Source organism: Pteronotus mesoamericanus, unplaced genomic scaffold (genome assembly GCF_021234165.1).
Source record: "Pteronotus mesoamericanus isolate MK-2021 breed Mesoamerican mustached bat unplaced genomic scaffold, CSHL_Meso_final contig_291, whole genome shotgun sequence".
Lineage (NCBI taxonomy): Eukaryota > Metazoa > Chordata > Mammalia > Chiroptera > Mormoopidae > Pteronotus > Pteronotus mesoamericanus.
Genome location: NW_026555124.1, coordinates 2,919,301 through 2,936,554, shown reverse-complemented (window position 1 = coordinate 2,936,554; position 17,254 = coordinate 2,919,301). Strand labels below are relative to the sequence as shown.

Below are 17,254 nucleotides of genomic sequence, written 5' to 3'. Positions count from 1 at the left end.
TAGATCGTTGTAGGTAAGTCATTCTTAAAATTTTGGAAATGCCTAAGGACATTTTTGGTTGTCACAGTTTGCAGGGGAGGAGGGAGTGCTGGGAAGGCCCTGGGTGCTGTTAAATACCCTACAATACACAGGAGTCCACCTTTTGACCATCTTCCCTTTATCAGCAAAGAACTATCTGGCCCAAATGCCAATATTGCCAAGCTTGAAAAATGCTATTGTAGGTCATAGTAAGGACTGGCTAATACTGAGTAAACTAGAATGACACCGAACTGTTTTGAGAAATGACCTACTTCAAGCTTTTAAAAATACCATGTGGCTATTTGTTGTGAAAAGACTGAAGGGCTAGATGGGTAAGAAATAGGACAGAATTTAGGAGGGTACTACAATCACTCAATAAAGAAATGATGGTTTGGATCAGAATGACAGCAATAGGGGCAGTGAGAAGTGAGAGATTCTGGGTATATTTTGAAAGTCAAGCTAACAGGACTTACTATGTCCTAAAATTCATGTTAAAACCTAATCCCCAGTGTGATGGTATTTGGAGATGGGGCCCTTGGGAAATGGTTAGATCATGAACTTCCCAGCCTACAGAAATGTGAGAAATAATTTTTGTCTGTTTGTTTATAAACCACCAGGTCTATGGTTGTGTTAGAGCAACCTGAAAGGACAATATGACACTAAAATACTGGGTATATAGGTGTGAAAGAGAGGAGCCATGTCCATGTATGTCCCCTCAGGAGTAATCTGTTGCAGCTGGTGCTGGAGGTGCATCTTCCCAAAGAAAAGTAACCTAGAGCAGTGGACAGAAACCTAAACAAATTTGGAATGCGAGAAAGAATGCCCATATGGATGTCTGGATTGGCAATCAATAGTATTTGTTACATATGTATCTTATGGACATTGTTGGATTTGTGAATGACTATCTTAGGAGGGCACAATTATTCTCCATATAGACTGTTGGGTTTTAAAAAATGTTTTTATAGCCACAGCACCAAGTGCTTTTTAAGAATATTCTCCTCATGCAATCATTCATTTGGTGACAATCTGAGGGATGTAGGAAGTCCTAAAACCTATTCCATCAGTCATTAAAGGACTTCGATTTTCCTTTCAGTATTTGCATCCCAAGCACTTAGTGACTTCCTACAATAGGAAATTGGTGTATTGCTTAATAATTGCTTTCTGAGCATTTGTTTTGTCTATCCTAAAATATTAGAAGCTCAGTGAGTCCTTACTATGTGTTAGAAACTAGTGAAGTTATCATAATAATCTTATACCTATAAGCTGATAAAGATCCTTTTCTTGCCCAAACTCTAATCAGGCTTCCATGAACTCTTTTTCAACTAGGCCTTGACTTTTGGATTTTTATGTTCTTTTCTATAGTTGTCCGATTTTAGTAAACATCCTGGTAAATTAGTTTGGCCGGAATCCCCCATCTTCCATAACTCATCACCCTCCAATTCTAATAGAGTTCCTCGTCTGGTGGAACTCTATTAGACAAGTGATGTCTGGTCACCCTGGCCTGCCCTAAAATCCTGTTCGCTCAGTTTAGCCAGGCTCCTCCCCTTACTCCTGGCTGCTTCCTCCTAGAAATTTTCCATCCACTGACTCCCACCTTGCTCCTTGGCTATAAATTCTCACTTTTTGTTGCTGTATTTTGGAATTGAGCATAGCTTTTTCTCCTATTGCAATAATTTTGAATAAAACCTTCCTTACCATTTACAAGTGTCAGAAGTTTCTTTTTCTCTTTTTTTTGTTAACAGAACTTAAAACCTAAATAGCTAGGGTGATTTCCATTTTGCAGACAACAAAATTGCAGTTTTGTAATTACATTTAATAAGGATTATCCAGTTTGTAAATTGAGCATTATTTACAGTAGCCAAGATATGGAAGCAACCCAAGTGCCTAATAGAGAAGCAGATAATAAAGCAGTGGTATATGTACACAATGGAATATTACTTGGCCATAAAAGAGAATGAAATCTTACCATTTTTGACAGCATGGATGGACCCAGAGGATATTATGCTAAGTGAAATAAGTCAGACAGAGAAAGTCAAATGCCATATGATTTCACTTATATGTGGAATCTAAAGAACAAAACAAATGAACAAACAAAATCGAAGCAGACATAGATACAGTGAACAGACTGATGGTTGCCAGAGGGTAGGGGGTTTGGGGCTGGGTGAAAAAAAAGTGAAGGGACTAAGAAGCACAAATTGGTAGTTACAGAATAGTCAGAAAGATGTAAAGTACGGCATATGTAATATAACCAATATGATTGTAATAACTATGTCAGGTGGGTACTAAAAACATCTGAGGGGACACTGTAAAGTATGATTGTCTAACCATTATGCTGTATACCTGAAACTAATACAAAATAATACTGAATATAAACTGTAATTAAAAAATAAAAGAACAGATTATTCAACCAGTAAATCATTGGTTTTGAGCCAACATGCCTCTTAGAACTTGAACGCCGTGTTACAGGCACTCCTACTCACACCAGCCTTCTTGCTCAGGCAGGCCTAGCTAGTGTGTTAGTTTTCTGGAAGTGCGCAGTAAGGACTTGATTCAGTTAGAAGCTCTCGCTACTTAGATCGTGGTACAAGAGCCCTAAAATTACACCCACATAAATGTAGGTCCTGGTTGTTTGACACTGAACTGATCTGATGGCTGATCTTGAGACTCTGGCGGGCGAGGGTGGATGGCGATAATACAGCTCTCACTGTCGATTCAGAACCGCCTCTCCCTCTTCCCTCGGCGGCCTTCTAGAGTGGACAAGCAGCTGGAAGGAAGGCGCTAGCCGCGGCCGCGGAGTTCTCGTTACTCCGCGAGCCCTGGCCTGCCCTCCGCAAGCAAAGCGATGCGAGAAAACAGGGCGCGGCGGCCAGATGCGGGGCAGTTAGTCTGGCCCCTTCCGAGGGCCGGCCCCGGAGCAGGGCCCGCCTCCCCGCGGGATTGGAGGCCCGCGGCCCCGCCTGGGCACCAAGAGGCCGGCGGGAATCCGTGCGCGGGTCCTGTTTCTTTGCAGGCCCCGCCCGTGCTGCGTCCCAAGCCCGGGAGGTGCAGGCGTCGGAGCGCGGCGCAGGCCAGGTTTCCGCGGTTGGTTCCTTACTTTTTCATAACTAGAAGCGAGAACCCGGCGCCCCCTCAACTCGCGTTTGCCCAGAGCGCCGACGGGGAAGCGGGTACGGTTCCTTTTCTCCGGTCCTCAAAGAACTTGAGCCGGGAAGTAAGTCTGCAGACGCCGGCTGGCTTTGCGGTGCGTCGGGCTGGCCTGCCCGGGGTCCGGGGCGCGGTCTTGGGGGCGAACCGCGTCCTGGGCGGCTCTGAACTGATCTGTCAGCCTCACTTTCAGTACTGGCTCGTGTTCAGGCCTCCGGGTGTCGGTTTGTCCCCGGAAGCTCTTGTTGAGCGCTTTTGACCACAGTCAGGAAGAAATCCAGAAGGAGAAGGGACACCCGGGGACTCATCGGGAGAGGAGGATGCCCTTCCCTCTGAGAACGTGAACTCGGGATCCCTGTCCAGGATGTGCATTTTACAGTCAGTCTCATTTCAGGTCTCAAGTTCTGATGACCCCAAATTTTCACTCTTCTTAAAGTTGTTCTTTGGAGACTTTAGGTTTTAAGCCAGCAAATATGTACTGGATACCAGTATACAGAAAGTACTGATCAAGAGGGCACCACCACAAAACTTTCTTTTACTTTACGCATAGTTCACCATCTCACTTCCCGGCGTCCCCTGTGTTCGCTTTGGAAGGACAGGTGGATATCCTTAGAGATTTCACCTGGGTCCTTCGTTCTACCTGGGACCTTGCTGCTAAGTAAATGATGACAGGGCATTGGATTAAAGTAAGTGAGGGAAGGAAAACCTATTAAAAGGAACAGAAACTTTCTCATTCTGAAGATGGGGAGATGGTACAATGAAAGCTTTATATTAACTTTCATTCAAAAGCACTCAACACTTTAAAAAAATTGTTTGGAAATACAGATTTGCAGTTACCTTCACTTTTAATTTTTAAAGTCATTTCAGGCATATATGCGGTTCTCCTCCCCTAAGAAATTTTCCCTTCTAGTGTAAAAATCTCATGGTGAAATTCACTAACCAGTGTACAATTATAATTAATTGATTAAAGTTGTGTGACTGCACTGTTGGGTCTGTGCTTTTGCTGTTGGCAGTAGCACATTATTCTCTCAGGCAGGGCAGTTTTCACTTAGGTGAGGGTGGGGAAGGGGCAGGGTATAGAAAAATCCGAAGAGGCTGGAAGAGGAGTGTGTCAGCCTGAGGCTGCCCAGTGGCCTAGTGTGCTGCTAAATTATAAATCCATGAAAATCTCTGTCATTTGCTGTTTGGTGATGATGTACATTGCCATCTTTTGCATTTTTCCAGTCCAATGTTATATTCTTTCCTAATGACCCAAGACCTAACCTTTGACACAGCATTCTCAATGAAAGGAGTATGTAAAATTTCTCTCACTGGAAATTAACTCAGTTTTTAAGGTGTTACTAGGTATAACAGAACGCCACATGAATTTTGGACATGTTAAGTTCAACAGGCTTGTTTTTTAAAATATCAGTACCTTTTAGATTTCACTGTTATTACGTATGTGAATCTTCAATTTGAATGTGTGAGGACTTTCCCAAACCCAACTGACTCCAGAATCCTAATTTCTAGAAACCTGGGAAAGTTCCCCATAGAAGACATTTCGAGAAAAATATTTTAACTGCAGTTTTTTTGTTACTTTTGTTTTTAATCACTGACCTCATCCCTTCAGCAGAAGTGATGCCACCAAGAAGAAACGGAAAATACAAACTTCCTGTTCCACTGCCAGAAGGCAAGGTTCTGGATGATGTGGAAGGAAATAAATGGGTACTAGGCAAGATGATTGGTTCTGGAGGATTTGGATTGATCTATTTAGGTAAAGTATAATTATAAATTACCTTATATTCTTATATATGTGACTGTAATATTTTGAAATTATGACTTTGAAGTAAAATAGAATAAATGTGCTTTATTAAGTAATACGAAGATGGTAAATGTTTAGTAGAATTTCTAGTTTCAAGACATGACTGGTCCCACTCCTTGTTGTCCACTTTTTATTGAATGACTCCTAGAAGACTTTTCAGAACCTCCCTACACAGGTTGCCAGGCAAAATGTTAATGTTCATTTTTGAGAGTGTGTTTTCCTGGAAACATTGCTTTTTTACAGCTCTGAAACCACAACTGCATAAATACAAAGAGTTCTTATTTGTGACTCTTAATCATTAATATTTAAGTAATTTAAGGTTCTGGTCATTTCTTAATTAGGCTCCAATAGAGCAATGGTCCCCAACATTTTTGGCACCGGGGACCAGGTTTGTGGAAGATAATTCTTCCACAGACCAGGGCAGGGGGATGGTCCTGGGATGATTGAGGTGCCTGATAGTCACGCTCCCCCCCTGCCATGTGGCCTGGTCCCTCCTGCCATGTGGCCTGGTCCCACAGGCCCAGACCGGCGCTCCACGGGCCAGGGGTTAGGGTCTCCTGCACTAGAGAATGGAGCCTTGATATCTCAAGGCATCTAGCATGGAAGGAATTAACTTCTTTCCTGTGCATCTAGGTGGCACTTGTAATGTGCCATCTTTGGGAGAATTGAGCAAACAGACGCTCAATATTATTTTCTCTGTTCTTTGATACACCGAGCCTTAGTTGAGTATACTTATATACAACATTTAAAAATTTTTTAAGTTCCACTAAATTTAAAAGGATCATTTAGGGCCACCTTAAAATCTGCAGTTTAATGATCAGGGATATCCTTTATAAGACTGGATTTCATGAATAAAATAACATAAATAATAGTGATTAAAAAATTACCATCAAGGATAAATTCTCTTAAATGTATTGACACATTACATCTGCTTCTGTAGTTTAAAACGTTGGTAAAAGACCTCCATTGCAGGAATCTTGGGTTCCTCATTAAACATTTCAAAGTGTGGGGTAGGAAAGACTTTCTCTCTACCCTCCTAGGTTCTCTAGCTGGGTTTATGAAATGAACTGACAATAAGATTAACGGGAGGAAAGGTATACAAATTTATTAATTTTTAAAAAGGTTTTATTTATTGTACACTAACCTGTACAATAATTAATTGATGAACATTATGTGACTGTACTGTGGGTTCCATCCTTCTGTTGTTGGCAGTGCCACATTAATCTCTCAGCAGCGCAGTTTTTCACTTGGGCGAGTGTGGGGAAGGAAGAGGGTATAGAAAAAACCCAGAGGAGCTGAAACATGGATCGGTTGCCTCTCGCAAGCCCCCAGCGGGGGACCTGGCCCGCAGCCCAGGATTATGCCCTGACTGGGAATCGAACAGGTGACTTTTTGGCCTGCAGGATGATACCTACCCACTGAGCCACACCAGTTAGGACCAAATTTATTAATTTTTAATGTTACATACTTGGGGTATTATAGAAAGAAAGTAAATATCCCCCAAAGTTGGGAGATTTGAGACCTTACATACCATTTTAGCAGGGGAACGAGAGGAGGGATATAGGTCACTGAAGGGAGAGTAAATAATTTTCAGGAAACATGAATGGGCCCTTAGAAGAATAGAGGGGGAATATGGCTGTGGTGACAAAGTTAGGAAGGGGTGTCAACTTCTCTACAGTAGTGAGTCTCTCCCTCCTCGCTGATAAAATTCCCCTGGAAGGGATTTAGAACAGTGGAGGTTTTATTGGGAAGATCTGTGTGCAGGGAGATAATGGGAATTTGGAGAAAGCCTCTCTGCCGTTGTTATTTTTCAAGTTCTTTCGGCTCACAATACAGTTAAACCTTAGACAATATCAGTTTGAACTGCATGGGCCCACTTATATGGGATTTTCTTTCAATAAATATTGTAAATGTATATTCTCTTCCTTAGGATTTTCGTAACACCATTTTCTTGGACCTCACGCCTTACGAGACACTTTTAGTTTTCTGTTTGAATTATTTGAGGAATTTCAAAGAACTACAGAAAAGTGTTGATTATAATGCTCTTATTCCCTTTTTTGAATGGAAATATATGTGAGGATGTGTGTTTAAATTTAAGTGCATGCTTAAAATTAATATATGACTACACATATACATAGGTATATTTGTTCATGTGTATGTTTACATACTCAGTATTTGTGTGGTGCAAAAGGAATTTATTTGCTCAGGTGTATGGTTTTTCTCTTTTCAAATACAGAAAAATCTTTGCTTCTTTCAGTCTAAGTGCATGCCACATATTTTTTCCTTATTTTTTTTTCTCATTACCAAACAATATTTGTTGTACAACAATTTTCAGGGTTCTATATGTGTGCAGTTCCTCCTACTATCTGAGTTTTAGAACCTGGATCCTGGGAATATTAGCAAGTGAACACCATTGGGGAAAGAACATTAAAAAAAGTTTAGAGATTTGAGGGAAAGGCTCCATACTTCCGAATCTGTAATGAAGCTGTGTGTTCCAAATGTTGTCATTGTTCCAAATGATGGCATGAGTGGCTCTCATAAATCATAGAATCAGCTTTTTAGCGAGAAGCTATCAGCAATAACTTCATTAAACGGGTTTGTATTGATTAGTTTCAAAGCTATATGAGCAAATCCATAGGAAATTATATCATGTTTTTGCATTTTAGCATGATTCTCATCACTTATGTATATAAGTGAAGAAGCAGATAAATTGAGGTTTTTCTTAATACCTTGTGTCCAGCTGCATTCATTTTTGGGATTGTTCTCTCCAGATACACCACTTAGGCAGACACTGTTGCCTGAGGCTGGGGAGAAACTAGCCTCTGTGTCTAACTCATTGTACATGGACAGCTGTCCTCTAGCTTTTAGATCAATAGCTAAGACCTTTCAGGGATCAGCAAAGGGCAGAGAAGTTTATTTACTCTTGACTTGAAGAGATAATTGCCTGTAGCATTAATAGTAACAGTTTTAAGAGGGAAAGAAAAGTTTGAATACAAGAACAGAAAGTCAAGGTTCTTATTTTGTATATGAAAGGAAGGGAAAAAGGAAGAAAGGAAACTGGTTTAGGGGATGAGAAAAATTGCTGTCGTTTTAGTATAAAATAAGTGGAAAAGTTTCTAAACTCCAGGGAAGGAGAGAGAACTGAGTTTGAATTCCGCTTTCATTGGATTGCATAAATGAGGGCATGGGTTTTGGTGTTTGGCAAATCTGGGTTCAATTCTGACCTTACTAAGCCGCTTACAAACTGTGTGTCTTTGACTTAGCCACAAGTCTTTGTGTCTATTTTTTATAATGGGATAATAATAATTGTGAAGATGGAAATAATGTTTTTAAAGAATTTAGGACTTGTTAAGCACTTAAATGTAACTTATTTATTTATTTAGAGTTTCCCATCCTCAGTGATTGAACTCTAGGTTCAGCGTCTGGTGCCATAAGACATTAGGATGGTGTCAGAAGCATCTGTTGGAGGGATTGTCCACGTATCCTGCCCAAGGATGTGATAGATTTAGCTACTACCGTGGTATAACTAAGAACATAGAGAATGTCAGTGGAAGACTATGAAATTTTACTTACCAACCACTATTTTTTTTCCCCCTTAAAATTTATGGTAGTAGCCATGGTGGCGTAGAGGAAGGTTCTCATTTAAGCCATTTTATCTGCTCTAGATGCGAAAGATAATGGGTTTCAGAAGTTAGTAAAAAAAATCCAGAAAAACAGAATTATAGGTAATAAACCAGCTAAATTCCTTGAAGACTTAAGTGCGTGAAAATAGGAATGCTTTATCTGGGGAAGTTTTAGTTTTTTGAAGTTGGGTACAGTGATGACTATTTAGCAGCCTCAGAATATCAAGCACGGGGCAGATGTTCAAGAGTTGTTCGCCTGAGAGATTGAGACTGAGGTTGGGATATTTAACCCATGCCAGTCAGTTTGCTTTATTCTTTTCCGTAATACAGATGTCACCCTTAATTCTACCCTGTAATCTCAGAGTCACAAGAAAAGCTGGGACAAGTTAAAATCATGATGTCATCTAAAAGAATTTATGTATGCTTTATTGATAGTAAATCAATAGCATCTTTTATGAAGAAGAATACATTCCTATGACTAAAATTGACTGTGCTGAGGCCTTAAGACTAGATCATTTATGCAAGGATAAGTGTTTAGATTTTATTTAAGTGATTGTCATTACATTTTTTTTTTTTTGGTAATGCTCTCCAATGAAGTTAATTTTGATCTTCAGAAACACAGAAGAAATCTTTTTTGAGGGGGAGAAAAGTGGATAGGATACTAGGATTTTTAGAAATTATTAAAATTTAACTCACTTATTTGATTGTTAAGGAGACAGACTTCTACTTATGAAGAAATAGAAAAGATTATTTATGCCAGTGTATTTTTTTACTTATTTTACTTTTTAGTCAGCTGTAATGGATTGATTTTTAAGGTATGCAGAATAATGTTTACAAGAGCCTAATGATAAACTATCAACAAAGTGCAGTTATTGGAACACATGTTGCTTTATTATACATTGCTGTATTAAATGTTGTTTTGGCAGCGGTTTACAGAGGAGGCTTGGAGATCAGCAGTTCGTCCTCTCTAACACAGTGCAGCATTATGGTGCAGCTACAACTGTTGCTAGGACATTTTGCAAATGATACTGTGGTGGTGAAAAGAGGGAAATAAATACGAAGTTAGAGTAACTTGTACTAGAAATTATATGATAAATTAGTTCCCAGATGAAGGTGTAGGGATGTAACGGTGATATAAACTCAAAAAAAGAAAGGGATCACTTGGATTTATGAATTTGATACATTTATTGGGCCTATCGATAAGAAATAAAAGTTTCTAGAAGTTAGATTTTAATTTTGTATGTGCTGTCCACAGGCTATTAAGTTTTAGTTTTTAAAGAGAGGGCACTGCTCATTTACCTATCAGTTAAGAAATCTAGGTATTTGTAAAAGTTCAGCTTCTTTCTATAAAAAAGGGAGAGTTTTGTAGCCTTTGCTTGTCATTTTCATTTTTTAAGTGTCCAACCTTCTTAACATATTTATATTATGGTTTTCAGTTTCAACATTTTTACCTTTAAAACTCTCTTGTGTGGGGGAAGATTTACAAACTCTTCTGTGTTTGATTATAAATGTCTCTTCCACTGCACCTGTTACTATTTTTTTTAACTGTTTACAGTGGTCAAGGTTTTAAAATTTGAAATCTATTGCTATAGGGAAGTGTCTACTTCATGAAATGAGCTCGCCTCCATTGCCACACAATAAAAGAATTCTCAGCTTTTGAGAGCTTCTGGCTTCCTTATGAAATATGGATAGACTTTTGCTTCTTATATGTTTTAGGGTTTTTTCTTTAGATGTAGAAGAAGAGGAATAAATTGTAGGAGATATGGTCCTTCTTTAAGACATAGGGATATCTGTGTTTATAAAATAAGTGAGAATTGAAATTCTAAAGCTCTAAATGGGAGAATTCACTAGAAATTAGCTATCAGGATGTGTCCACCTCTTATGCTTAACAACGATACAAAAGTGTTTATGGATTTATACTGCTTAGGTATTTGGTTTTGTAATTCATCCTTCTTCAGAATGTTTGTTCCTTATAACTCCATTACATGGACTGAGTATACTTTACAGTGGTCTAAGTTTAAGAGTATTTTAGGAGAAAAGACAGAAAACACAGCAGTTATTCCAAGACAATTGTTGAAGATTTCCATTGTTTCTTTTAAAAGGATGGCCTTCTATTAGTCAGGTAGACTTTTCTTTTCTAGCACCTCCAATCAAATAATACTTAAGGAAAAAGATTCTGTAGAAATACATCCATTGAAGGCCAGAAACATCTACAGATGCAATGTGATCCCAAGCAATGAAGCATGTGGCCCTTCATTGGCATTATATGATAACAGGAGGGTCTTCTGGCAGAAGAGCTGACTTTTGCTGCGTTCTGCATGCTGCCCCTCCAAACCCATCTTTGATTGGCACCTATGCCCTATTGAAACTGGCATCACACCTTCTGAATGGGCACAGTGCCAGGCTAGCAGATGGGTATGGGCAAAAGCCTGCCAGAAACCCAGTATGTGCATCAAGTTTAAGTATCAGGGGCCCAAACTTCCATCCAGGGATATAAAAACTGCAGTCTGTTGAGAGCTTTTTGTGCTTAAGGTTAAAGGACATGCCATTTCTACTCTAGCTTAGAGGTTGATTAATTTTGAAAGTCAAACAGGAGCTCCTGTGGCTGTGTCAGGCAAAATTCTATCTGTGCTGAATGAGAATTACTACTTCATGTAGGGAAGAGAAAGTATTGTAATGAAGTTTCCAATGCGAGTTACTCTCCTGCAAGTGCCTCCAGCACTTAAGCAGCATGTATTCAGTGGAGATGAATATTTCTATTCTCCAGCAGAGCCAGGTGCAATCAAAGCCAGATCTTCAACCTGCTGCAGTAAAGAACCCTAAATATAGAAAGGGCAGGCAAAGTTTGGAGAACTCCTTGGTGGTAGCTTTCACCATGAACTGATGAGACTTCACAAAAGTATATAAAGGAGATGAAGGACAAACTCCAAATAAAAACCCTTCAGGATACTTTAGCCTGAAACAGAAAGATCTTTAACAAACCAAAGGAACAGTTTAGTTCTTTCTCCTCAATGCAGAAATTCTGCTGAATTTTGTATCAATAAAAACTTAGTTTACCAAAATGTTAGAACCAACTTAATGCATAAGTAACAAAGATTCCTATTCTAACATTTATTTCATTGCATGTCTATCATGTATGTAAACTTCACTTCTTGAATAATGGATTGTGCATAAAATTGAGTTCTAAATACCATATTCCTTATGATCGTCTCACACCAACTACACAACTAGGCAAAAAAAAAAAAAAGAAAAAAGAAAAAAAGAGGGTATCATTCCTTGTGATCACTTTACTGATATCCCCCAAGTGCTCTTAAATTTACAGGAATGCCTGTAAGACCAGCTGTGGCCAAGAGAGGCTTTTCCTAATCGCCTTATAGCCATTGCTTTTTCTTTTCCACTGTGTAAACTTTATCTATGGAACAGATTCCATGAGACCGTTGTGAATACTTCAACGTATTCAAAACATACAACTGCCACAAATTAAACTACTAAAACTAAAGCTGGTGCATTGTAACTGCCAAGTAAAACTGGCACGTCCCTCTGTCAGACTGCGGGAGAGTGTGCCATACAGGCCTCAGAAAACACAATTCATCCAGAAGCACTCTTGTCACTTGCTCTGATATTAAACCAGAGAAAGTGACATTAATTAAAGAAGTGACACGAGCCAACAAAGGCAATGAAATTCTAAGCTTTGGCTCATGTGCAGACCTTAATCTAACATGCTCTGCTTAGGTACTGTGGCCATTTCTGGAGCATAGTGTGGCTACTTTTCCCCCTCCTCCACCTGTCTTTCCATGCCGAAACATCATTTCCAAGTAACTAAAATTTCATAGCCAGGGTGGGACTAGCCAGTTGGTACACTGGTAGTCATCGCGGGGTTTCCCGGAACGGTAGTGTGATGGCATGTGATGCCTTTACTGCACTTGGTAACTGCATGGGACGAACAGTCAGAGGCAGAGGAGAGTTGGTCTCACGAAAAGGCAAGCGGCAGCCGAATGAGAACAGCACCTGGGTTTGGGAGACTGGGAGCGAGGGAGGGTGCTGCTGGGATCAGTTGTGGCAATGAATGGCCTGTGGGCCTTAAGAAAATTCTCACGTGCCAAAGGGGCAAGCAGGGGAGAGTCTACAATTTTTCTTTCTCTTTGTTCCCATAGTGTGCTCTCTCACAGTGCTCCTCTTGTTTCATATGGTTATTATGTGTATTCTGTCTTATTCATCCTCACCCAGTGAACATTAGATTATAAACTCCTTGTAGGCATTCTCAGGGTGCCTAGACAAGGCCTTGCGTATGATAGTTTTCTAAAACTGATTGGTTAAATTAACTCTAGAACTAGTTTTTATGGAGAAAAAAAATTTCCCAATGGAAAATAATTTTCCCAACAATTATCTGAGATAAAATTTTGTGCTGTAACATGTGGTGTGGGGATAAGACAGTGTACTTTTAGATTTAGAGATGTTATTTAGAGAATTTGGGGGGGGGGGGCGTTGAGGGGAAGAGAGATGTATATGTTTAGTCTCTTTTCTAGCATATTTTTAAAATACAAGAAGTCATGTTCTTATGCCATAGATTATAGGGTTTATTGAGAAAAGTCTACTTTGCTCATGCATAGTGTAAGGAAAGTTAAAAAAATGGATATTGTATTAAGACGAAACAGTTCCACTGAGTAGCACTTATTTGAAATAAGATCTAATAGCAAGTATGAACTTGTGTGGAGGAAAGGGATGGTGTTTATTGTTAAATGAATTGACTTGTAGGCATGTAACATGCATAAGAAATCCACTTTTCACAGAATGCAAACACAACTTTAATGGAAAATAAATTATTGGAATTTCTTTTTAAGTGAATGACAGGTTTGATTAAGAGTTTTGTACATAGTCAGGAGCTTTTGTTATGGTTGCTGGGCATAAGTATTTTATAGTGGAGATCAGGAATTTTTTTTTTATGTGTGTAATTAGTCATGAGGTTTAATGTACATTTTTCATATCAGGCAGACAATTGCTTCAAAGAGACAGCAGTGCTGCAAAGGAGCAAGAAAAGAAGGCCAAAGTTGACACACACAGAGGCAAAACAGTGTAGAAAAAAATCAACACATTTTGCAAAATCAATCATTGAAAATGTGTCAGTGTTCAGGAGACTGTCTTTAATTTGCAATCCAAGTGAAAAAGAGTATTTAAATATGAGAGGCAGTATTATTGAGCCCAGCATGCCTGCTACCACTTGTTTGACTAGCTCAGAATAGAACACTGAGAGGCAAGGGCTCAAAGTTAAATGAACATTTATACATTTTAAAATCAAATGAAAGATTCAAAGTATATTCATGAATTAAAATTTTTTTTCCAAAACCCTAAATTTAATCAGCTGGAATTACTTTTAAAGTGTCATTCTATTTAACATTTGGGAATGATGAATTTGCCTTTTAATAGGGATGCTGTATTTTATCATGAAGATGAAACAAACTGTCTTTTGTTAATTATTCCCCAGAGACACTGCCATTTTTCTTTTCTCTCCTATGCTTAGTGTGGAGTAAAGGCAGCTTCCGCAAATTTGTTTCTAGCAAGAGTAATCAGAAGCCGCAATATGCGAGAAAGAGGCCCATGGAGAGCGTAGCCTCCATTGTAGGTGTTTGGAGTGCGGGCTAATGAAATTCTTGTAGGTAATGTTCCCAAAGCTTCACTGAGGGAGCCTTGGACATAGAACAGAGAAAAGTAGAAAAGAATGAAAGAGAATCTCTGGTAGAGAGTAGACGATGAGTCATATGTGCCTGTGGTGGTTAATACCTACTAGAGACAGTTTTTACCTTTTTTTTTTTTTCTTTTTGGAAATATCATCATCTACTACTAAAATCTTTTACTAGTGTGTGTGCCAAGCTCTGTGTTCAATGCTTTATGTGCATTATTTCATTTAATCCTCCCAACATCTTAACCTGGAAGAAACTGAGGTATCGGGAGGTTAAGGAAGTTGCCTCCATGCCACAGTTGTAATAAGTGTCTTTATTTGTGTTTGAACTCATGTTTCTTTGCTCTCCTGATTGATGTCCTCTGTCAAGAACACTTAGATTAATCCTGGCTAGAGAAAATAGTGGCAAATGACATGCTTATTACATGCTTATTTCTAAAATAACAGTGAACTATCTAATTGATAGTATTGGCAACTGATTTAAGAAATCTGTTAGTGATGATGCTAATGGTGTCTTTTTTCATTCAGATTGACAACTCGAGGTGTAGAGCATCAGTGATATGTTTTTAATTTTATTATGTTCACAAAATCTGTGAAAGAACATCTGATACTTATAGTAAATCTAATATTAAGAGCTGGGAAAAATACATTAAAAATATATGATACCTAGATCAAATAATATTTTTATGAAAAGTGAGAATAGGCAACCAATAGTACATACAAACTGATGGGAAAAATTTGGTGGATTGTCTTGCTATTTTGAAAATGGATAAATGTGTTTATAGGGATTTTGTGTATTTGTTTTGAGTCTAATAAGCAACAGGAAGAACAGAAGATGCTTCTTTAAATCCCTGATACAGTTTTCATAGGCATCATGTAAAAATTGATATTTTTACAAATATGGAATTATTCTTGATTATATCTTTTTTATTGTACAATAATTTAAAGATACACTATTTAGAAATCTAGGTCTTCCACAAAGTAAAACAAACAAAAATACTTGGGTAAGTGGAATCTTGGTAAACAAAATGTTTTTTATAGTATTTGTTCAGATACCAAAATACTTTATTTATAATAGAAGTATAGGTTTTGAAAATTTTTATTCAGTTCTTTCAAGATATTATACAATACCAATGATCTACTACATGTCTATCCATGATTTTATGGAAAACATTGTAACATTTCATGCGGAGGCAAATTTTTCGTTTTTTTTTTGTTTGTTTTTTTAATCCTCACCCAAGGACATGCTCATTGGTTTTAGAGAGAGGGGAAGGGAGAGAGAGAAACATCCATTGCCTGCCTCTGGCCCGTGCCCTGACAGGGGGACCGGACCTGCAACCTAGGCACGTGCCCCGACTAGGAATCAAGCCTGGGATCTTTCAGTCCATGGGATGACGCTTCAACCACCTGAACCACACCAGCAAGGCCTTGGGTGTTTTTAATGGAGAAAGAGATATTTATTAGCTATTGCAATGCTAATTTTTATGCTAGAATATTTTTTGGCATATATATGTAGCAAGGAAAAGAATGAATAAAGCGTATTACATTAGAACACATGTTATTGAACACTTACGGTGATACAGGGTTACAATTTCAGTTGCTGGAGAATGTGAAGAAAAGTTATTCATTGTATTAACACTTGATCTTTTTTTCTATTAAAAGAGTATGTGTTATGAGTATAACATAGATTGCCAGTGTCAAATGTATTACAATTGAGATAGAGTACTACTTATATAAACCCTGTATCTGACAAATTGTTAGGATGGTAGAAGGAAAAGTACTAAAAATTACTAAAACATTCTCACAGTATATTTCAAGAAAAGTGAGCAGAAAGCAAAATGAAGTTGGGTATCTCATGGGCAAATGTTGCTGTGTAATACCAAGGGGAAGAAAACAATTGTGTAGACCTCTGTGATTTCAGAATTTCTACTCCAGCAACTAGAGAACAGGTATAAATGTTCCAAAATTAACTAGTGTAATATAAATGGAATGCATTATGGAATCTCTCTAAAACTAAGTTTTTATTAGGGAAAGAACTTCGAAGTTCCTCTGATGCAAAAAACCTGTGAGATCTTGAAAGATGGTGAGAGATCCAGAAACATGGAAACAGACATTAAGGAAAGAGTTCACTAAACTGAGCAAAGAGTTAGTTGTGCTGTTAGTAAGCAGGCAAAATGTCACAGAAAAATATCATCAAGAAGAAAAGATAATGGTCCTGGTATCTGTTTATGTAGTTTAACTTTGGGTAATAAGACTATCACATGAAAAGGTAAAGGCCTGCAAAATAAGAGATCATAAGGAAAGAAATAAGAAAGACTTCTCATAGTCAAAACCTGACTTCACCATAAATATTAGAAAGTGTTTCCACAAAGTGAAGGTGGGGCTAAAGTTCTTATGTAGTGGGCTTTTAAACCTAAAATAGATAATTTAATGATAGCATTTCAGAAAAGGGAGGTGAAGAACTACTTCAGTCTTTAACTTGTAGACTAAAAATTGAAAAAGTTCATGATAACTAAGAGAAATACGGCTATTATTCCAATATACTATCTGTCCAGATTGAATGTCTTCTAAGAGATAGAAGGAAACACTTGAAGTCTTAGGAAATCTGAAATGATTTCATAACAGATTACCACAAAGACAAAATAGACTTGAAAGTATACAATTGAAGGAGACTTAGAAGAGAGAATGAATTAAATTATTAAAAGATGTGATAATACAAAGTAAAAACAGGTTAGTAAAAATTATAATTGTGAACACAATTTTATAATGCAATTCATATTTTTAAAGTATACTAATGAACTGTGTTTAGGAATTATAAAGTTAAAAGTTAAACAAAAAAATTAAGTTCCACATCAACCCTTCAGGCAAGTTCAAAATGTATTTAGCTAATAATACTAATAATGAAAATACCTGAATTAGAGTATATCACTGTTAAGAGTGTCTGAGAAATAGATAAATGGATTTAAAGATAGTTTATTGTAAAATAAAGTA

The 17,254-nt window shown here is 38.0% G+C and overlaps 1 protein-coding gene across 1 annotated transcript in view; it reads left to right on the top strand.

The window, feature by feature from the left end:
• The first annotated feature begins 3,032 nt into the window (after nucleotides 1-3,032).
• Nucleotides 3,033-17,254, top strand: part of VRK2 (VRK serine/threonine kinase 2) — a 92,370-nt gene continuing 78,148 nt past the window's right edge. The window contains exons 1-2 of the mRNA XM_054575417.1: nucleotides 3,033-3,185; nucleotides 4,775-4,915. Of these exons, the coding sequence (XP_054431392.1) occupies nucleotides 4,780-4,915 (136 nt within the window). The 5' untranslated portion in view covers nucleotides 3,033-3,185; nucleotides 4,775-4,779. The remainder of the gene's footprint in view (nucleotides 3,186-4,774; nucleotides 4,916-17,254) is intronic.